Genomic DNA, 21,407 nt, shown 5'->3' with positions numbered 1-21,407 from the left:
GCCATCAGCCCAGAGCCCGACGCGGGGCTCGAACTCACGGACCGCGAGATCGTGACCTGAGCTGAAGTCGGACGCTTAACCGACTGAGCCACCCAGGCGCCCCTAGTGGCGAATGGAATTTATGTGCCTCTTACTGTGTGGGTGTTGCCCTCCTCAGGCCCTCTCAGTGGGCAGAATTAGGGCATGCGAGTAAGGGTGTGCACGCACATGCACACACACACGCACGCACACGCACACGCATGCACACACACCTGCATCTCTTTTCCTGTCCATCTAAATAACGTTGAGAACCATGAGTTCAGACCGGTACCTTCCACTCTGATCCAACACCTCAGGGTTCGTTCCGGTTTTCTCCCTCTCCGTATTTATGATTCCCTTCTCCTACTGCGAGAAATTGTCCCGAGCGCATTTGCTTGTCTGATCGGTGTCCCTGGCTGTAACCAGCCTCCCGTCTCTGCAGCCACCTCTTGTCTGCATAGGCGCCTTCCTAGCCCTGCTCACCACACCCCCTCCTCCACTTAGAGAGGTCAGCATTCTTATTTAAAAAAATTTTTTTAATGTTTTATTTATTTTTGAGACAGAGAGAGACAGAGCATGAACAGGGGAGGGTCAGAGAGAGAGGGAGACACAGAATCCGAAGCAGGCTCCAGGCTCTGAGCTGTCAGCACAGAGCCCAATGCGGGGCTCAAACTCACGGACCATAAGATCATGACCTGAGCCGAAGTCGGACGCTCAACCGACTGAGCCACCCAGGCGCCCCGAGGGCAGCATTCTTGTTGCTGTTTTCCCGAGGTGTCAGGTCAGTAGAGGCTCAGAGTCCTAATTCCTGGTTTCCTGTCCTGGTTCCTCCACTTCTTGGCCACGTGAACTCGGGCAAGCCACTCAGCCTCTCTGAGCCTCCGTTTCCCTCACAGACGCTGAGGATCAGGTTAGTTAATATGTGTAAATTGCTTAGCACCACACTCAGCGGAGGTGTTCGTTATTGGAGTTGCATTCATTGAGTGCACACTGCCTTTTGGGCCCTCAGGGACCCAGAGATGGACACGTCACAGTCCTGGCTGTCAAGACCCTCAGGGTGATGTGGAGAACCTGGTGGCTGTATTGTTCAGTACATTTGGGGGCCAAGGGGACCTGACCGCCAGGTGACTGTATCTTCACTTGTGGCATTTATGTGGTGAGTCTTATGTGTCCAGTTCGTCCTATGGGTTGTAAACACCCCATGTTCCAGCTGCTTAGAGGTTACTAAGGTGAGTAAGTCATGCAGTGGTTTGAGACTGAACAGGAAGTCAGCTCTGTGAGTTTGTTTATGAGTATTTACTTAGAATTTACTGTATGTCAGGCAAGGAAGGAGCTTTAGGAAATTATGTGTGCTCTGGTCTAGTGTCCTATTGTGAAGTTCAAAAACTCTGGCGTGAGGGTAACTTCACCATAAGTTAGTAGTAAGTATGTCTGGGAACACAATTTGGAAACCAGGGGTCTTAGGTTCCTATCACTTTCTTTTTTTCTTTTTTTTTTTTTAATGTTTTATTTATTCTTGAGAGAGACAGAGCATGAGCAGGGGAGGGGCAGAGCGAGAGAGAGACACAGAATCCGAAGCAGGCTCCAGGCTCTGAGCTGTCAGCACAGAGCCAGACACGGGGCTCGAACTCATAAGCCGTGAGATCATGACCTGAGCCGAAGTCGGACACTTAACCGACTGAGCCACCCAGGTGCCCCCTATCACTTTCGAAGCATATGACCTTGCATGAGTGACTTAGCCTCTAAGCCTCAGCTTCCTCACCTGCAAGAAGAGAGAAGGTGCTATAAGATGTTGAAAGGGAAGAGCCAGGGCTTTTCGCAGCTGGGGGCAGCCAAGGAGGGCTTCCTGGAGAAGGTGTGGATGCTAGCGAGTGGGCACGAGGTAGGGAGGCAGACAGGAGAGAGAGAAGGCCGCGAACAGAGGCCAGGGTAGGAGAGTTGAGGAAGACCGCATAGAGAGAAAACAGAGAATATGTGGAGTGTGGGAGAAATCGTGTACGAGGTAATACAAAGAAGGTTTTTATTATAAACCCTTTTCCTACTTGTTTTATGAGCTCCTCGAGGTCAAAGAGCATCAGATGAATGAAGCTGAGGTTAGCAACATGTAATGGCTAATTGTGGCTACCATAGAAAGCTAGCACCAGCCTGTTGGGACTCTACAGATAATGTCACATCACTGAAAGTTCTGGAGCCGGGAATGACATAATAAGAGCTGTGGTTGGGATCTGTGCAGTGGATTAGAAGCCAGAGGTCCCTGCCCTGATTCCCAGTAGATGGAGAGCTTCTGAAGCTGTGCTGCCCTCCACCATAGCCACCAACCACATGTGGCTGATTAAACTTGAATTCAATTGGAATTAATAAAATGACAGATCTCAGTACGTCAGTCACCCTCCCCACCCTTCAAGTGTTCAGAAGGTGCCTACGGCTGGTGGCCTCCCTCGTGCGGGTAGAGAGCACGTCCGTTCTCTGGCAGGGACACTCTGAGTACCTAGCGTAGAGTCAGGCGTGCAGTGGGGCCCCAGTGGATGTTGTGTGGCTCGCGGGGACGCAGGGGGCCAGAACTGCAGTGGTAACTGACGAACTGGGGAAGAAGGGCCCTCCGGAAGGGTTGGGACCCAGCAACCCATGAACGTGGGGCAGGACTGCGTACCGAAAAGAAAGGGCAAAGGACCTGGGACAGTTGAGATAATCTGTCCTTGGAATTTTTGCGTTGTTTCAAAAACATTTCCTCCGGGTGCCTGTTATTTCTGGCTGGCTAGGTTGTCTTTGCTGCCACTGCATTTCCAGCACAATGCAGCCTTTGTATCTTCTGCCCTCCTAAGGGGGCTTAGGTCCCGGTATCCCAGATGTACAGGGGAAGATAGCACCAGCTCGAGCTTCCACGGGTGGGGCCTGAGGGCTCTCGGGGGGCCGTGAGGGACCCATCCTGAGGTCTGTAGAGCCAACTCCAGGCGCATCATTTGTAGTCTTTCTTACACTGGAGAAGGGGAGGGGTCGCGGGGGGAAATAATCCTGCTTTTGCGAACTTGCTGGTGTATTGCTGGCAGGAGCCCCTCGCTCCTACCCGTTGACATGAAGGAGAGCTGTGTAGCTGGCCTCAGAGAATGTCTCTTGCTGTCTGAAATGCTTTCGGACATTCCTTCTCTCTGAGAAAAGCCCACGCCTTCCAGCCAAACAATACAGGCCTCGGCAGCAGAGACGTTTGTCCTGGGCCCTGCCGGCACCTCTTGCCCATGACCCCATTCCCTCAGTAGACCGCCCCCGAGCTGGAATTTCCCTGTCCTCAGCATTCTGTGGAGGAGAGCGGTTTCGGAGCTCTCGCGGGTACGTGTGGCAGGTGAGCCACTGAAGAATGCCGTTTGGGGCCGAGGCCCTGCCAAGCTGCGCTGCGGAGCACAAAGGGAAAACAACAAGGCCTCGGCACGACTTCGGGGTGACCTTCAAACACGAGTTCAAAATGGGGGAAGAGCGGATAGTAAGTTTTCCATCCTTCCGTCTTCATACGCTTGGCTTCGCCGGGAAGAGGGTCTGTGTCCGTCCAGCTTTGCCCACCGCTTCCGGCGCCGCAGGTCGGGCACCCCTGCCCTCTGAGGCAGGCGTCCTGCAGAGAGGGTGCCGAACTTGGAGCCTCTCGGCTCAGTTCTGCCCCTTCTTCGACGTGTGGCCACAGACAAGTCATTCCTCTTCTCTGTCTTGATTCTTCCATCAGAAGATTTAAATTTTAAGGTTAAGTGAAAAAATGGAGGGGCAAGGGTTTCTTGCCAGTTAGGTAACCTTCTATGTTCTCGTCTGGAAGAGGAGTGTCAGAATGCCTGCCTGGTCTCCCTCGAAGAGTTTCATGAAGGTCAAGTAACTGACATTAGTCAGAGTGCTTTGTCCACAGCACAGCTGATCACAGGGCTGATCTGTCTTTTCTGTTAATTGTTATTTCATCTCGTGACGCAGGGCCGCCTTTCTGAAAACTGTAGAGCACCATTCAGGTCGAAGGTATCATTTATTTATTTAAAATAACACACATTGAGTGCCATGGGCTTACCCATAAGCATTCAGGTACCGAGAACTCATTGACAGGTTGATGGCTCAACTTTAGGCCCAACGTTTGGTTCTTAACGTTGCAATTTCTGAAGCTTGAATTTATTAGTATGCTCAGGGATGGTCAAGTTCTGCGAAACCAACTTATGCAAACCAAAGTTATAAGGAACTGACCTATAAACCAGAATAGACATTTATGAATTCACAGTAGGGCCTTTTACAAGAGACCAAATCTTCCTCTGTTCGTTATGGGGCATGTATAACGTAATCTTCCTACTCTCCTGCTGCCTGCTCCTCTTTTCCGTGTTTACCGATTCTGCGAGGCCCAACCTGGTCTCGTTTCCTCCAGGGAGATGTCCTTGAACCCCCCAGGCTGGGCTGGGGGTCCCTCCTGCCATGTACATCCGTGTGTGCCTATGTGTATGCACACACAGGACCCTATACATCCCTCTACTGTGGAACCCGCTGCATCACGTTGCAGTGACTGTCCTGTGTCTGTCTGACCCCCCGGAATGTAATGTCGCTCGGAGGCAGGAACCGTGTCTGTTTCATTTCTGGATTCCCAGGATTTAGCACTGCCCAGGCACAGCAAATATTCGTTCCTCGAAATGGAATTAACAGAAACTCCTCTTGGGAGTGTTCATTGGCGCCCACCTTTTCTGTGGTGACAACTTTACATTCATTCCTTTTTTTTCTTTTTCTAGAATTGTCATCACGTCTGCTAGACAAACCACAGTCCGCTCAGCCATCACCATACAGAGCTGAGGGTTGATATCCATGTCCAAGTAGTTCATTTCATTTCAGCCAGTTCGATCAATGTGGGACTCTTTCCAGAGCCTATGTTTTAGGCTCTGATTCTCTGATTTTGTGCAAGATGTAGCCTCGGAAATACTAAAATCCTACCAGTTAAGTAACCTTCTGTGTTCTCATCTGGAAGAGGAGTGTCAGAATGCCTGCCTGGTCTCCCTCGAAGAGTTTCTTGAAGATCAAGTGACTGACGTTAGTCAGAATGCTTTGTCCACAGCAGAGCTGATCACAGGGCTGGTCTTTCTGTTAATTGTTATTTCATATCGTGACGCAGGGCCGCCTTTCGAAAGCCAGGACGCTGTCACTGAACGTATTTGGTAGAAGACCGGCACGTGCATTTCTTTGTCACTTGTTTGGCTGCTTCCAAGGAGGGTATTCTTTTCTTTGACCTGGCGTGACCTCCCCTCATGGCACTGAGTCATGTTACTCTCCTGAGAGGACCGTGCATTTTTATTGGTGTTATTTTTTACCAGCAGAAAACATTTATCATGTACCTGCAGTGTGTAAGGTACTGTTAGCAATCCCGTGTGGGAAGGCCCTCTTCTCTGTGTTTTCTGTTACTGTTAAAGTCCAGGGTTCTGGCTCTGCATCAGAAGTACTCCTGGAACTTTTAATTTATTTTATTTTATTTTTTAATTTTTTGAAAATGTCTGTGTTTATTTTTGAAAAGGAGAGAGAGAGTGCATGCACACAGGCAAGCGGGGGAGAGGCAGAGAGAGAGGGACAGAGGATCCAAAGCAGGCTGCACGCTGACAACAGAGAACCCGATGCAGGGCTTGAGCCCATGAACTGTGAGATCGTGACCCAAGCCCAAGTCAGACGCTCAATCAACTGAGCCACCCAGGCGCCCCCTCTCCCGGAACTTTTTTGAAAAGCAGATGCCTGGACTTACGGCAGACATTTCGAGTGAGAATCGGCTGAGGCTGGACCCGGGCATGACTGTGTTTTGGAAGTTCTGTAGGTTGTTCAGATGTGTAGCCAGAGTTGGAAACCAGGGGCAGTAGCATAATATGGCTGTGATGTGGGGTTTCTATCCCTCCTATTCCCGTTTTTCAAGGAATTGTTCCGAGTGGCTTAGCACACACCCGAACCACCCACACAAACACCTGCTCCTTAAAAAGGAGTGTTATCTCTGCCTTTATCGACATTAGGGCAGGCTTGGCTTTACATTGTACTCCTCAGTCTGCGAATATTTGGCCATTTGAATGAATGAACAGAGCCCTGTAAGTGACCAGCAGAACAAACATACAGTAGAACAGGAATTAGAACCCTGAAATATGGATCCCCAGACCAGTGCATTTTCTGTTCTTTAACCCCCATGTGCCCCAGCATCACTAAGGGGGTTGGTTAAAAATGAGATTGTCCCCGGAGGCTGTATTTGAGGAGTTTGTCTGGCTACCTTCACTTGTCGTTTGAAAAAGGTGACGCGTGCCCTGCAGAGCTCTGGGAACCACGCACACGTGGTGGCGCTCAGCAAATGACAGTACTGTTGATAAGAAGCCTGCGCTGAAAGCCGCTTCTCGACCGGCGGGGCTGTGCTGCCCGCAGAGCTCCTCGTCCGGATTCCCATTCAGCCCACAAGGACCAGGCACGGTGCCCCCCCACCCCACAGCCGGGCGATGGTGGGTGGCAGCAGGCAGGGTGATTGCAGTGGCCCCCCTCGGCCTTCTGCTTGCCCCCAGGCCCGGTAGGAGAGCTCTGGCCCTGAGTCTCCTCCTGGACCCCGTTTCCCTGAATTATACCTTCTGTCCGTTTCCTTCGCACAAAGCTTTCACCTGCTGGGAAGAATTGCTACGGACCAGATCTTGACTTCTGTGATGTGTGCTTTAGCAGAACCAACGCCGCCAGGGCAGAGGTGATATCAGGGTAATGGCTCTGATTCTCACTCAGAACTGGCGGGCGACCACGGGCACCACAGGACTTACGACTGTGGGCTTGGGGTCTAGTCCCAACTCGTAAAGATGTCATGCCCCTGGGCAGGCTGTAGTTTCCTCCACTGCAGCATAATTGTGTGTGTCCCACTTAATTCTCTCATGACGATTAATTTATCCTCTGGGAGCCAGGGGAAGCTTCCAGACAAGGCCTCCCCAGGAGTGTTCCAAAGCACCAGTTAGGGGCTCCCCTCTCCCCTCTTCGAACGCCAGCAGGACCCCTGTCTTTGGGCACTTATCCCCTTCTGCCCTGCAGTGTGGCTATTCGTGTCCTTAATTTATTTCACGGGCCAAAAGAAGTGCTAAACACACAGAGCCCGCTGGCTCCTGCGGGCGGGTTTCGGGTTTCGGGGTCCCGTGCCAGGCCCTTGGGGACCTGGGCCTGCTTTACCTCTGCAGCCCTGCCCTGGGCACCGGGCCTGCGGTTCTCTGAGCAACGCCTGTGTGTGCACACGGGGTTCCCTCTACCTGGATGCTCCCCCCTCAGCCCTCTGTTTGCCTCCTCAGGCAGCAGTTAGCATGACTGAAGAATTTTCAGAATGTAAGACGCTGTGACCACACGGACTGACTGTGGCGGCTGCCCACGGGTCACCATTGGGTGAATGGGTGGCGATGTGACAGAAACAGGAGTCCCTCAGCCTGTCGATTTCGAGCAGAGCAGGGGTCCTCGCTGCTCTGGATTTGTTACTGGGCGGCCAGCTGTTTCCCCTCACAATTCCGAACACACACCCTGCGGCTTGTTCCTCAGGCCTACAAAAGCCGGAGGAGGAAAGTGATTACAGGAACTTCAGCTGTTTTGCACTCTCTGAATGGCCCTCTTTCATCAGGATATGCAGGGACAAGGGCCTTTTTAAACCCAAATATCAGGGGAAGACAAGAGTCCCACAAGAGCCATCTGCCCCCTGGGTGGGAACATCATCCGGACGAGAACTCCTGCCCAAGGACTCCTGGCCCCTTCCTTCCCTCTCTCCTTTCTCTGGAGGGAGTGCGAGGCAGGAGCTGGAGGCAGTCGAAGATGTGAACCAGGCTATCATGAACCTTTTTTATTTCACCGACTTCTGCGTCTCCCTTCAGCGGGCTCACACCCTCCGCTCTTCAGAAGCTTCCAGCCCAAACTAGTACGTATCACCACCTGATCTCTTCCTACCACGTATCAGTTTCGGGGTGACACTGGCTGTTCATGCTGTGAGGGCTGGGGTTTTTCGAGGAGCATTGTTTGAGGCTTTTGTCTGTCCTTAGGGCCTTGGAGAAAACTAATCCTGCGTGTCCTTAGTGCCTTGGAGAAAACTAATCCTGCATCGTCTCCTGAAACAGGCAGTTAACCAGTGTTTGAGAACATATTTATTTGTACTGTGGGAGATAAAAGCATCGGGGTGGGGGGGTGGGCAGGGAGGGCCAGGGCTGAACTTGTTTTTAATCTCCCATCAGGATTTGTCTTAAAGGGATGGAGAACACTTCAGTTTTATTTGTCACCGTCTGACCTCTCTGGAACTTCACTTATACTTTCTAGGACACCGGCATTTTGGGGGAGAGGATTGGTTTTTCTGTAGCTGTGATGGTGTTTTGTGGGTCTGCACTTACTCCGAGAACCCACTAAAGTAGGTGTGCCATCCCCCAAATGAAATTCTGTTCACTTTTTTGTGTGTGTGTGAGAGGGGGGCGGGGGAGGGACAGAAAGAGGGGGACAGAGGATCGGAAGCGGACCCTGTGCCGACAGCAGCGAGCCAGATGTGGGGCTCAAACACCCAAGCTGTGAGATCATGACCCGAGCTGAAGTCAGACACTCAACCGACTGAGCCACCCAGGCGCCCCTCTAAAATGAATTTCTTTTTTTTTCCTTTTTTTTTTGAGTTTTTTTTTTATTATTATTTATTTTTGAGAAAGAGAGAGCAAGTGAGGGAGGGGCAGAGAGAGGGAGACAGAATCCCAAGCAGGCTCTGCACTGTCAGTGCACAGCCCGATGTGGGGCTCGAACTCACGAACCGTGAAATCATGACCTGAGCTAGAACCCAGAGCCACCCAGGTCCCCCTCCAAAATGAGTTTCGTAAAGGACACCCCCAGTGCTGTGCCTTTAGGCTCACAAATCACTTCTGGGTATTAGAAGCCTGGCACAGAGAACCCAACATAGCCCTGGCAGCGGGAAATAGTGTTCTCATTAGCCACCCAGAGGGCACGTGAGGCTCAGGGCCTGGAGTGAGCTCAGAGCAAAAGACAGGAAACAGAGTCGCAGAGAATATCTGCATTTTGTTTCCATAAATCCTGTGACTGCCCATGCTCCACAGCCTCTCGGCCCCAGAAGTCATCTTCTGCGGTTACCCTCCTGCCGCCTCTGTCTACTGTCTCCCCAGCCGTCTCACAGGCCTGGGATAGGGAATGTGCTTTGTGGACTTCCCCGCCGCTTTAAATCTTGCTCTTTACGGTAAATGCCTGCGCCTGATTGCCCTGAGGATGGAGGCAGTGTTCCAAGGACCCCCATCCACACAGGCCCCTGACTTCATCCGGAGATGGGAGGCTGATTCTTTATCTGTCCCAGGAACACTGAAGAACCACCGGCCTTGTAAGCAATCACAATCACGGGATAAAACCAGCCTGTTCTTTTGCATTGTTCCCTTTTTTTTCCCCCCAAAGGAAATGTAAGGGAATCCCAGGGGAATTTTTGCCCATGATTTCCAAGGCAAAGGTCACTGTTAATGGCTGGCTGTTTCCAGAGTGTTAAGGCTTCTGGTCAGTATGGATATTTTTTTTCTTTTCCTTTTTTTTTTTTTTTTTTAATTGATGAACAAAAAATGGTTGATGTTGCTTTGCTTTGTGAAGATTTTCCCTGGCTCCTTCCGTGAACTGATGGTTGTTTTGTAAGTTTCGTGGGCAGCCCTTTCAAGTTTTGATGAGAATAAGTAGTAAGTGATCTGTGTTGAAACAGATCTGTCTGAATAGTTCTGAAAATAAGGTTGGAACATTTTCAAGAAGGAGAGGGTGACAAGTTTTAGGAGTAGGGGAGTGTTGGGCCATTCCACAACCAGCCGAAGTAAGAGCTTGGATTTGAAATTGGCCAGATAGGCACTGAAGAGCTTTTTTGCCTCCCTTGGTGAGACTGAACTAAGGAAAGGATGCTCCTCGTTTCTTTCAGTATTTTTTTTTTTAAGATTTTATTTTTAAATAATCTCTTTGCCTAGGGGCGCCTGGGTGGCTCGGTCGGTTAAGCGTCCGACTTTGGCTCAGGTCATGATCTCAGTCTGTGAGTTCAAGCCCCGTGTCGGGCTCTGTGCTGACAGCTCAGAGCCTGGAGCCTGTTTCAGATTCTGTTTCTCCCTCTCTCTCTGCCCCCCCCCCCCCCCCGTTCACACTCTGTCTCTCTCTGTCTCAAAAATAAATAAACGTTAAAAAAAATTTTTTTTTAATTAAAAAAATAATAATCTCTTTGCCTAACCTGGGGTTTGAACTTACAACCCCGAGATCAAGAGTCCCGTGCTCTACCTACTGAGTCATCCAGTCGCCCCCTTTTTTCAGTGTTTATAATCCTGAGCTCCCCAGCTCTTGAAACTGGCAGCACAGATATACAGCTGATAGAGTGGAAAGGGTAGCTTGGCAACACTCTTGGGGACAGTAAGTGGAGAGAAGTTACTCGGATGTAAAGGAACGGTATTATGAAATCTACAAAACCGGTTGTCAGTTACTCCACGGCCCCACTCAGCCTTATCGCTTGGTATTTGAGCAGTCGCTATTTTTAGCGTGAGAATTCAACCAGCAAAAGTCACAGATTTTATTGTGGACTTCATATTATGGAAGATCACTGTCTTCCTGATTCCAGGAGCCGCTGAGTTCCATGTGGTGAGTTTTCTTAGCACCTAGTATATTAGACCTAGTCGAATTTTTTGTTCCAGGGTTTAGAACATTTAACTACTTCCATGAGACACCTGGGGTGAAGGTGATCTTGGTTTTTTTTTCTGTTTAGGAAAACGTTCCTAGATTTCTATCAGGAACCTATCTGCTTTCTAAGACACACACACACACACACACACACACACAGTGCTGCTTTTTCTTAGAGTTTCCTTTTAAGTCATGTATATGTTAATTGTTGCTCAAGAGAAAATTAGTGATTTTTACAGTTCCCTAAATTGAAACGCGATCTTTCACAAAATTAATAGAAATAATTTTTTTTTCAACGTTTATTTATTTTTGGGACAGAGAGAGACAGAGCATGAATGGGGGAGGGGCAGAGAGAGAGAGGGAGACACAGAATCGGAAACAGGCTCCAGGCTCTGAGCCATCAGCCCAGAGCCTGACGCAGGGCTCGAACTCACGGACCGCGAGATCGTGACCTGGCTGAAGTCGGACGCTTAACCGACTGCGCCACCCAGGCGCCCCAAATTAATAGAAATAAAGTGCTTTTCCATTATAATGTGTGGTATGTGTCTTCTATTACTCTGAAAATCAAATACAAAATAATCATTCAAAAACATTAATATTTGCTCAGTACAGAAAATTCAGAAGATACTAAGAAATAAAAAGAAGGTAATCGTAGGTGATCCACCCTCCACCCCCTCCCCACAAAAAAACAGTTAATTTGGTGTATTTTATGGGTAATTTTAGCATTAATGGTATTTTGTAACAATTGGTAGTAACTAGTAGTTCATTTTTTTTCTGATAGCCGCCAAATCGCAAAGATGAAATTTTAAAAATTTAAATTGTAACTTTTTGAGTTGTATGTTGAATGTATGTGTTATTGCTGGTTAAAATGGCAAAGATCAATGATTCACTGCTGAGAGATTCATGGTGTCAGCGGAGGTTTTCTACAGCAGTAAGGACACAGTCGCCTTGACTAAGTTAAATCACAGGTCACTAGCCACCCACTTGCAAACAAATGGTGAAAGTATAATTTCCTCTTCTTTGTATTCAGTCAAGGGAAGGCACCAAGACCAGTGAAGTTGCCTTAAGTCAGGGAGTCACACACAAAGATTGCACAGCGAGACCGCGAAAAATTCACAGAGGGAACCGCCCCCTCTCAATCAGAGAGTTGGTCTCTGTTTTTAGAAGATTTTGTGTTACGGGGAGCTGGTTCGCCGTATCCTGCAGGAAGGGGGCGCTCCGCCTTGCAAGAGCCCAAAGAACCTTGGGCCTTTTAGCAGTAGCGTGATTGCATCCCATAGACTCTCAGCAGCAGGCTTGTAGCCAAGGTTGGAAAGAGCGCCGTGTGAAATGGTCATAAAAGTGGTTTTGTCCCCTGTGCATCCTACACGCTGTTCGTCCACACGACAGCTTTTCCTCCGCTGCATGTCTTTGCCCATTTTCCTCTCTGAACTCTAGCCTGACTGTGCTCTGCTTTTATTCTTCCCAGCTTAAGTGAGAGCTTTTTCATGGTGAAAGGAGCGGCCCTCTTCTTACAACAGGGAAACAGCCCTCAAAGCCAGCGAAGTCTTCAGCATCCCCACAAGCATGCAGGTAAATTGAGGTTCTTACATTGGAACTTACTTTCTGTGCAAATGGAGGAACCTTCCATCACGGTGGTGAGCCCTTGGCTGGCTTTCAAGGCCAGAGAAATAGCGGAACGCAGGCTTATGATGCCTGCTGCATGGGAGAAGCTCTTTTCTTGAGCAGGCAGGCCAGGCGTGTTTTCCAGGTGGCTCTGGGAGCCAGTGACCCTTTGGCCGTGCATTTCTACGGAAGCAGTAAGGCAGTCGGCAGCGTTCCATCTGGATGCAAAGATTTCCCACTCCCGGTTTATCAGTTAACTGCAGATTTCAAGTTGCAGTGGGATTTTTTTTAACAAGGGCACCAGTGCGTGTGATAGCCAGATGTTGTCCCCTTGGAAGTAACCGCCTTGGGATGCTGTGTACCTACTTGGAGGACTCTGGTCATTTCCCCGAGCGTTTGGAAAGCTTTCATTTGGAGGATTTCTTTATGAGTCTTTGGAAGGCACTGGGGGGTGAGAAGACTTTATTATTGAACAGTGGGTTTGGTTTTTGAAAGCAGACAGGAAGTGATAAAGTGGGGATCAAACCCAGTATTCATTTAGGTGCAACAGCATACGAAAAAGAAATGCTTAGATGGCAAGAAGACCGGTTTTCTTAGGTGACTTAACTCTGAAACCGAAGGCGGTTTAAAAGAGGAATCAGAAACCTCCGCGTACAAGTGAATCTTTGTAACGGGTCCACGGCCTCTTTGGGCGCTTCTCGGACGGGCAGCGCACGCCTCAATGCCATCTGCGAAGGCCTCGAAAGCAGCCAGCAGCTGCAGCCAGTTTTCTTGTCTCTGTGATCCTTTTGTCTCCAACCTCGAGTCCTCCAGCCTCATTTTGGATCCAAGTGCTTCGGTTCGAATTTCGTGTCTTACAGTTGACAGAAACAGCAAGGCCCAGTCAGTACTTTCCCCGTACGGATATGCGGAATCAAGATTCGAGTCTGTTTTAAGCTCGGAAAATAGTCGTCCTGCACAAAGAGGCGGTATGGTTTGGGGCAAGAATACGTGTCTTGGAGCCAGATAGACCTGGCTTCTGATCCCAGTTGTACAACTTACTGAGCAGTCACCGTCAACTCCTGACCCTCAGTTGCCTGATCTTTACAACGGGCCTCAAATACCGGTAACTCACACAGCATGGAATGTGAAATGTATGCGTGTAACATCCTTCCCTCCCTGTGGGTGCTCTGTGTCTGGAGCTGTGATTGTCACGACCGCGGTAGCAAGGACAGTCACCCTGCAAACAGAACCCTCTTTCTTGAACCTGCTCACGGTTCTGCCCTGTCAGGAATTTAACCATTGTTCATGTCTTAACACCTACAACAGAGCGAATGCTCCCGCTTTGTTCACTCTCCATATAAAATGTCTCCATCCTCTGATTCAAACAGTGTTTCCGTACTGTGTGCAAGCTTGGGGAAGGAGGTGCAAAGCCACATAAAAACTCCAAGTGCGGCTGGTTCCTGCATCTCTGGAGCGTACAGGAGAGTAGAAAGAAAGCCACAGGCTTGGTGGCTCTTCTGCCCCCGAGGTCTGGAATGACCGATGAGCTCAGGAAGGCAGAGGGACCATGACTGTCTCAGTAAACGACCCTGGGGCAGGCACAGACTGGATTTGACGTTGATTCCTCTTTTTCTAGAATTACCATCAAGTGCCCTGGAAGACCCACAATCCCATCAGTAATCACGCAGAGTGAAGTACAAATGATGGTTCATTTTGCCCATGTGAAGGTCATTCCGGTCGTGTCAGCCGGTCCCCAGTCTGAGGCACTTGCGAGGGGCCTATACTTGAGGCTTATGGTCTCTGATCTTTTTGCAAGTGCTGAGTGAACACTTCAGCGTACAGAGACAGTGTGTGGAAGGCAGACCACGGCTGGGAGTTCTGTCGGTCAGCAAGTCCACATCTCCATAGCCAGGTCCCGCTGAAAGGAGCCTATCTATGTGGAAAATGCCCCTTTCATTTAGGCACACGTCAGACAAAGGGGCTTGTTTTTGCTTTCCTCTGTGTGCTGTGACTCAGAGCGGGTGGTGCTGGGGTGCAGGCGAGCCCAGAACCAGCTGAGGTGGTTACGTGCCATTGGGGCGTGGGGGCCACGCCAGGCAGGGGTGCTGTTGTAGACGGAGGGGGATGGGGAGCACGTTGTCCTCTTTTAATGTGACCTGTCACCTGCCAGTCAACCCTTACGGAAAGCAGTGCCGGTGTGGGGTGTTTGACACAGTGCAGTCCTGTAACGGGGAGAGCAGACGAAGGGGGCAAGCTTCTAACGACCTGAGTCCTCCCTGAGGAAGGAAGTACGATTCGGACATCATATGTTTCAACCTGCCCTACAATGTGAAAGATGCTTCTGCAAAAGAAACGAATCCAGTGGGGGCGCCTGGGTGGCTCAGTTTGTTGAGTGTCCGGCTTCGGCTCAGGTCACGATCTCACCGTTTGTGAGTTCGAGCCCCGCGTCGGGCTCTGTGCTGACAGCTCAGCGCCTGGAGCCTGTTTCGGATTCTGTGTCCCCCTCTCTCTCTGCTCCTCCCCTGCTCATGCTCATGCTCTGTCTCTGTCACTCTCTCTCAAAAATAAAATAAAACGTTAAAAAAAATTAAAAAAAAAAAAAAAAAGAAACAAATCCAGTGTATTGATCCTTCTCGGATTCTGGTTGTGACCTACAGGTTAATTTCTTTTTAAAGATAACTCTGTTTCTCAGGATGTTGCACAAATCAGAATTAATACAGATCTGTGAGTTACTCGTCCTTTCTGGTAGATCAGCATCTTTGCAGATGAGCCTTTCCTTCAGAAAGAAACATTAACAGAAATGTACCAGCTGGGGAGAGAGCTGTGTCAGCGTCCCACTTACTACTCACTGATTATGAACCTCAGTTAGGGGCCCTGTGCCTGGAACACACGGCTTGTTTTCAGCTGTGTTGATCCTCTGTGTCTGTGGAGACTCTGTGGAGACTCCCCGGCTCTGAGGGTCTTCGCTCCCTCCGCTCCAGCCCGGAGGCACCACCTGGGCCCTGGGCTGCTCGGAGAAGCTGGAAGCTCCGATCACTGCCTTTATAAAGTAATAACGCTTTATTGGATTCAGTTGTAGAGTGAGTGATGTGTATACAAACCGCTGGGAAAACGGGTGCCAGCCTCAGGCCACAGGCAGCCGCTAGTAGCCTCCATAACCTTTAATAATGATCGCTGAAATCGCCTGGGTGATCATCACTGAGCCAGTGGGCGAAAACAACATTGAGTGTAATGATCAGAAGGAGGCCCGTGACCAGAGCCCAGATGTGCAAGCACTTGGCAGTGGAGACGAAGGCCTGGGCCCCCACTCACTCACCTGCCATCCTCTGGTCCCCAGACTTCAGGGAGTAGGAGAATGACACAAAACCCAGGCGGCACAGGGACCAGACGGTGTGGTCGGGCACGGAGGTCTTGCTGTGGATGTTGATCACTGTGGTCTTCACGGGGGCCTAGCTCTGGGGCGCCCCGCGGGCAGCCACCTCGTGCTCCTCCTTGAGCATCTCATAGGTTGGGGGGGTGCCGGTGTGGCCGCCAGCGAAGAAGGGCTGGGAACAGCTGTCAAGGACAGAACTTTTAGCAAGAGAAGAGACAGTGACGGTGCTCGTTGTCAATTCACGTTGTCTTTCTGGACACCCAACAAGTACCTGCTGTCTGTAGTCACCTGACTTGCTTCCTCTCCAGGTTGTAGAAGGAGTCTCTGTCTTATGGAAAATGCAGGAGAGTAGTAAACAGGAAAAATGACCTCCAGACCTTTCTCTTTCACACCAACTCTTAGCAGATCCCCTGCCCCGGCCCTGTCTGTAGTTCCTGCTCCCTCATCCTGCACAGGAACGTTTGTTTGAACTTGCTAACATCTTTCTTTCTTTCTCTTTCTCTCTTTATTTCAAGAGTAGGGGGGTGGGGCAGAGAGAAGGGGAGAGAGAATCCCAAGCAGACTCTGCACTGTCAGTGCTGAGCCCAAGTCGGGGCTCGAACCCACGAACCCTGAGATCATAACCTGAGCCAAAGTCAGACGCTTAACCGACTGAGCCACCCAGTCGCCCCTGAACTTGATAACATTTCCCCTCTAGGCTTGTCTGTATCTTTTTACATCTTGTATTTAAAGAGCCCATATTGCAAGCATTTTAGAACATAAAAGCAACTTCTAAAAACATGGCAGTCAGCTAGATCTCCCCACCCTCATCGAGCAACATTCAGGAATGGAGTAAGAGAAATTGAGCCTCTTAGTCTTTGGGACGGTTCCGTGTGGTGTAGGTGGAGGGATTTTGACTTCTCCGTCTTCTCCCAGGCCCTTAACACCATCAGCGTCTTGCAGGTTTCTGCCTAGAAGGTGGGTGGGCGACCTTTTAAAACTTTCTTTGTTGGTCCAACAGGTGACCTGCCCCAACATCTTCAAATAATGATCAACCTCCTGCGTTGTGAAGATCGGATCAAGCTGGTAAGAAGAGACGAGAGTGGCAAGTTTTAATTTTTAATCGTGCGATTTGGTAGGGAATTATTCACGAGCAGTGGGAGGCGGGGCATTTCTGTGTTGCAGCAAATTCTTCCCCCCATATTTCACAAAAGCCCAAGCCAGGTTTGCTCACCATCACCCACACCGTCCGGAGAAAGGATGTATTAGGTGTCGGGGTCAGTCTGTGCTGGGTTGAGATTTTCAGTCTCTGGACTGTTATCTGTTCACCCATTTGAGCGACTTTGAGGGATTTCCTCCGAGCCAAGCACTGTCCCTCGTGCGTGGATATGAACAAGACACGAGAATTAAGAATCTCATCTTAATTCCTGAACTCACAGGGGGAAAGGTAGAACACAAAAGTCCTTGGTGTTGATTTGGTGACGGAAGGGGCCACCATCCGGAAAGGCAGGCCAGTGAGAGCGTCTTTGCCCGTCTAGGCCGTGCGCTTGGAGAGCGCCTGGGCGGAGCGGGTCCGGTACATGGTGGTGGTAGACAGCAGCGGGCGCCAGGACACGGAGGAGAGCATCTTGCTGGGAGTCGACTTTTCCAGTAAGGAGAGGTGAGTCTGGTGGGTGTGCTTCCCTTCTGCGATGGGGGGACAAGGGCTGCTGCTGGAGAAAGGCATCCGTGGTCCTGTATCCATGGAGATGATGGTGGGGTGTGTGATGGGCAGTGGGCGGTGGGGGTGACCAGGCACGTGGAACCGTAGACCACACCATTCAGCTCTTGTGTGCCGGGCACCGTGCTAGATCCAGCCTCCGCTCTCAGCTCTGGGTCTAAGGAAAGTTACGCTGGGCTTAGAGGTTTACCACCGGCTACTATCCGGGTACTGTAGGAGAGAGCACCTTAGCCAGGAAGGCTTCCTGAAGGAGGTGGCAGCTGTGGTGAACACCCAGGGACAAGCAGGAGCCAGCCCAGTGAGGCAGGGAGGGTGCCCTCCAGAGGGTCCCATGTTGAAGTGCGGGAGTGAAAGGCATCATATCGAGCACCTCACCCTGTATCACTATCCCAAGTGGAATCCCAAGTCTTTGTTGACGGGTCCTTGGTCAGAAGCTTGTAGAGGGGTTTGGAGCCTCCCAATACCTGGAGGCCAGGTTACTTGTATCATCATAGACCCTGTTATGCGTGTGCGATGAGTGTCAACGGCTCTTCTCGCATCTACGATAAATGAGTATGTGTGAGATCGTTGTAGAACCTGGATTTGTGAGAACTGGACTAAGATGGGTTCTGGCTATTCATTTTCAATCTTCTCACCCACCAAGGAAAGTGCGTGCGTTCTCCTGTGTATGAGGCAACGGGCCAGATGCGTGAAGAAACAGCCGTACACAGTTCCCCACCCCAGAGAGTCGAGAAGCTTAGCGAGGAAGGAGCCATAACCGGAAAGCAGGGTGGTGGGCTCAGTGACAGAGAGATGCTTCGGGTGGGGGGGGCTGTGGAAACACAGGAGAGGGGTGGGGTCGGAGGGGGCAAGCCAGAGGCCTTCCGCGGCCTGCGATGGTGAACCGAGTCTTCAAGGGCAGGCGGGCAGCAGGGCCGGTTCAGGGGTCGGGGTGAAGCAGGGGCGCGTTTGAAGCGCATCGAAGGCAGATTCGATGGGAGGGAGGGAAAAGCCACAGAAGCAGTGAACGGTGTGGCAGCTGTGCGGTCACATCTTGTTCCCTGAGAGAGCTGCCGTTAGAGTGAATGAAGGTCTTCTATGACCTTCTTCCCGGTACGTGATAGCACTAGGAGGAAGTTCTGTGTGGCACACTTTGGGAGAGAAGTGTGAGCTGGCGTCTGTGGCCTTGGGCTGGTTGGGAAGTCTGGATCTGGAAGCAGGTGTAGCCCGACGGGTCTTAGGAGCTGAGCTGGGAGGAGACCCCTGAAGGCCAGACGGCCCGGTACTTCTGACCCCCAGACAGGTGCTCTGGGAAGCAGGCTGCGCTCTGTGTTGTGGGCCGTTGTTGGCGAGGTGGTGAAGCAAAGAGACGTTTCGTGTCCAATGGTATTGTGGTTATTATTCTTTATTTGAGAGAGAGAGAGCGAGGGAGAGAGGTGGGGGGAGGAGCAGAGAGAGAGGGAGACACAGCATCCGAAGCAGGCTCCAGGCTCTGAGCTGTCAGTGCAGAGCCCGACGTGGGGCTTGAACTCACAACCTGTGAGATCGTGACCTGAGCCGAAGTCGGACGCTCAACCGACTGCGCCCCCCCGGCGCCCCGGTGTTGCAGTTACATTTACTCCTCCAGCGATTATAATGCCCGCCTCTCCGAGTTCCTTCCGGGACTTCCCTCATCATGCGTGGTCCATTCCAGTAGCGCTCTCCAGCCCTGAGCCAACCTGCCTCCCTGTGGAATGTGCCCCTCATCTCTGCCCAGACCTCTGGAGTTGCCAGGTCTGCCCCTCCTGCCAGCCAGCTCTGTTGCTTCCGTGGGGGAACACAGTGCAGTTGCCACAACACGTCCTCAGCGTCTCCTGGAACCATTAAACTGCCCCGTGGGGTAGGTCGCCCTGGTTCGTGTTTTACAAGTGAGGAATCCAGCTCATGAGGTTGGCGTGGTTGCCCCAAGGCCATCCTCCTGGTGGGAGCAGGGCCTCAGAATTGGGACTTTTGCTGCAGACCTGCAGTGTAGACCCCCCACTTCGATAGGCCGCAGCTCTCCTGTACACCCTGTTGTTGGTGAGTTCGTTCATAGACTCAACCGCATCTGTATTTGTTAGCACTTGGCGTGTGCACAGTGCCCTGCCGGGTGCCGGAGCCACATCGGTGAGAGAGCCCCGGCCTCTGCTCTCCGATCACACAGCCTGGAGGCCGTGACCGTAGCATTGGACACGTACGCACGCCCTTCCACGTCATCCTTGGTGGCTGGAGTAGACAGGCCTGCCTGAGGCCGGTGCGGGGGCCTTGCGGCCGGGGAGGTGGGTCGGGTGGCCGCAGAGGGTGAGCAGGCGGTCAGAGGGGGACGGGCACCGAGTGGGCCTTCCTGTGGTCGGGCCTGAGCAGCCGCCCCGCGCACGCCCAGGTGTGTGGAGGCGGGGCCTGGAAACTGGGCGTTTTTCTGCGGCTTCCACGCTGACAGAGCACCAGGCACTTTGACTCGATCCTGGCTTGAAAGCAAAGCCCTGGTCCTTACCGGAGCTTTTGGCCCTGCCGAAAGCATGATACGCCTGTTTTTTTTTTTTTTAAATCCCTGACTTGAGATTATGCTTCCTTATTCTTAAAAAAAAAAAAAAAAAAAGAGCAAGAGATGGGTGTTGCCCACAAGGGGCACCTGCAGGGGGCTCCCGGGGGGTTGGTGCGGGTGCAGTGTTAGAGGGGAGAACACGTGGTAGTGACCGGCCCTGCCAGCTCCCGAGTGCTCTTTCAGAGCCATCCATGTGCCCCCTCGGGAGAGCGGAGCGGCCACCCGCAGGTTCCGTCATGCATGATGTTTTGTCTGGGACCCGGGACACTTGGAGTGCCGTGGGGGCGCCCGGCCATGCTGCCCTCGTTGGTCTCGCGCAGTTCGTGAAGGACTTCCACGATTCCCTTGAGTTCCTCCCGCACTGGCCCAGCTGGCTCCTCTGTTCCTGCTATGCCGGGCCCCGGGGACTTGACACCGCCTTCTCGGGCAGCTGCCCCCGCCCACTCTATCCTTCAAGGTCATTCTTCCTCTAAGACCCCACTTCCCGTGTATGCAAGTGCACAGGCCCTCCTTTGCTATAGAAATTTGACTGTCCGTCCCTGTAAGACTGGGAACTCACAGAATAGCAGATTGGGGCATGTTAAGGAATTTGCAGAGTTTTTACGGTCGTGTCATGGTCCCTGCTCATGTTCTTGACTGTAGGGCAAGAGCCTGAGAGAAAGTGCTCCATGGACCTGGCCCCGCGCACACAGCACTCACTAGGCTCTTCCCCGTCTCTGTGATTTGGAGAGGCCAGCTTAGATGCTGCCGTTGCTTCGACTCCGGGCCTGGCCACGTGTTCCCAGGGCCCCCTCTACCCTGGGCTTTCCGCATGTCAGTTTGGGACTGCGAGGGGCCAGTCTGCACCAATACAGCCAAGTAGCTCCTGGGCCATCCGGGACTGGGCGTAAATTGTATTTTGCAGCTCTACAAAGGAAATATAATTAGCTGATCAAGTATGGGTAGGAGTGAAGGGCTGGGGCCTGAGAATTTGCCTAACACAAAAGGCTTAGTCTGATTTGACACGAAGGGCTGGAAACTGCCTTCCCCGAAGACAGAGAAGTAGAGGGTGGAAAAGGGGTCCACACGGTCCCCAGTGCTCCAGGGAAGAGGGGTCTCAGGGAGCTCAGAGCTCCCCGTCTGCAGTCACATGAGCATCGTGTCACTCCCAGGCGGTGACTAAGTGGAGGCAGAGGTGAGCATTCTGGATCCCTGGAGGTTGTCGGAGTTGGCCTTGGCAGCAACGGCGGTCTGTCACGAGCAGACTCTTTTGTAAACGCCTGAAGAATTTTCATAATAATCCAAGGGGACCCTCTGATAAAGCCCTTTCTTTCCCTCTGTGTTTTTCAGTGGCGCCTGTCTCCAAAGTCATTAAGTGTCATTTCACTGGTAGGGTGAGCAAAACAAAAGCAGATTAAGCTAGGTTTTAAAGCGCAGCTGTACAAAGGTACAGAAACAGAGGCCCGGAAATGAGCTCCAGTAATGGTGTTGGCACCCTCCCCACCCCCGCCACCCTCGGACAGGAGGCCCGGCTGGCTGCCACCACTCGCCTGCGTCCCCTGGAGTGCGTG

General features: G+C 51.5%; 1 protein-coding gene across 5 annotated transcripts in view; it reads left to right on the top strand.

Moving 5' to 3' along the window:
• Positions 1-21,407, top strand: part of SSH1 (slingshot protein phosphatase 1) — a 64,144-nt gene that overhangs the window by 17,653 nt on the left and 25,084 nt on the right. For 2 of the 5 annotated variants that reach the window (XM_043557817.1, XM_043557818.1), the window contains exons 3-5: positions 12,125-12,228; positions 16,617-16,681; positions 17,134-17,255. In XM_043557817.1, coding sequence (XP_043413752.1) covers positions 12,125-12,228; positions 16,617-16,681; positions 17,134-17,255 — 291 coding nt within the window. Of the gene's footprint in view, positions 1-12,124; positions 12,229-16,616; positions 16,731-17,133; positions 17,256-21,407 lie in introns of those variants that run through there. The other 3 variants (XM_043557819.1, XM_043557820.1, XM_043557821.1) reach the window with 3 other exon arrangements.

This window comes from Prionailurus bengalensis, chromosome D3, assembly GCF_016509475.1.
Source record: "Prionailurus bengalensis isolate Pbe53 chromosome D3, Fcat_Pben_1.1_paternal_pri, whole genome shotgun sequence".
Taxonomy (NCBI): domain Eukaryota; kingdom Metazoa; phylum Chordata; class Mammalia; order Carnivora; family Felidae; genus Prionailurus; species Prionailurus bengalensis.
The sequence above is the reverse complement of the archived record's forward strand: the minus strand, read 5'-3'. Positions and strand labels throughout refer to the sequence as shown.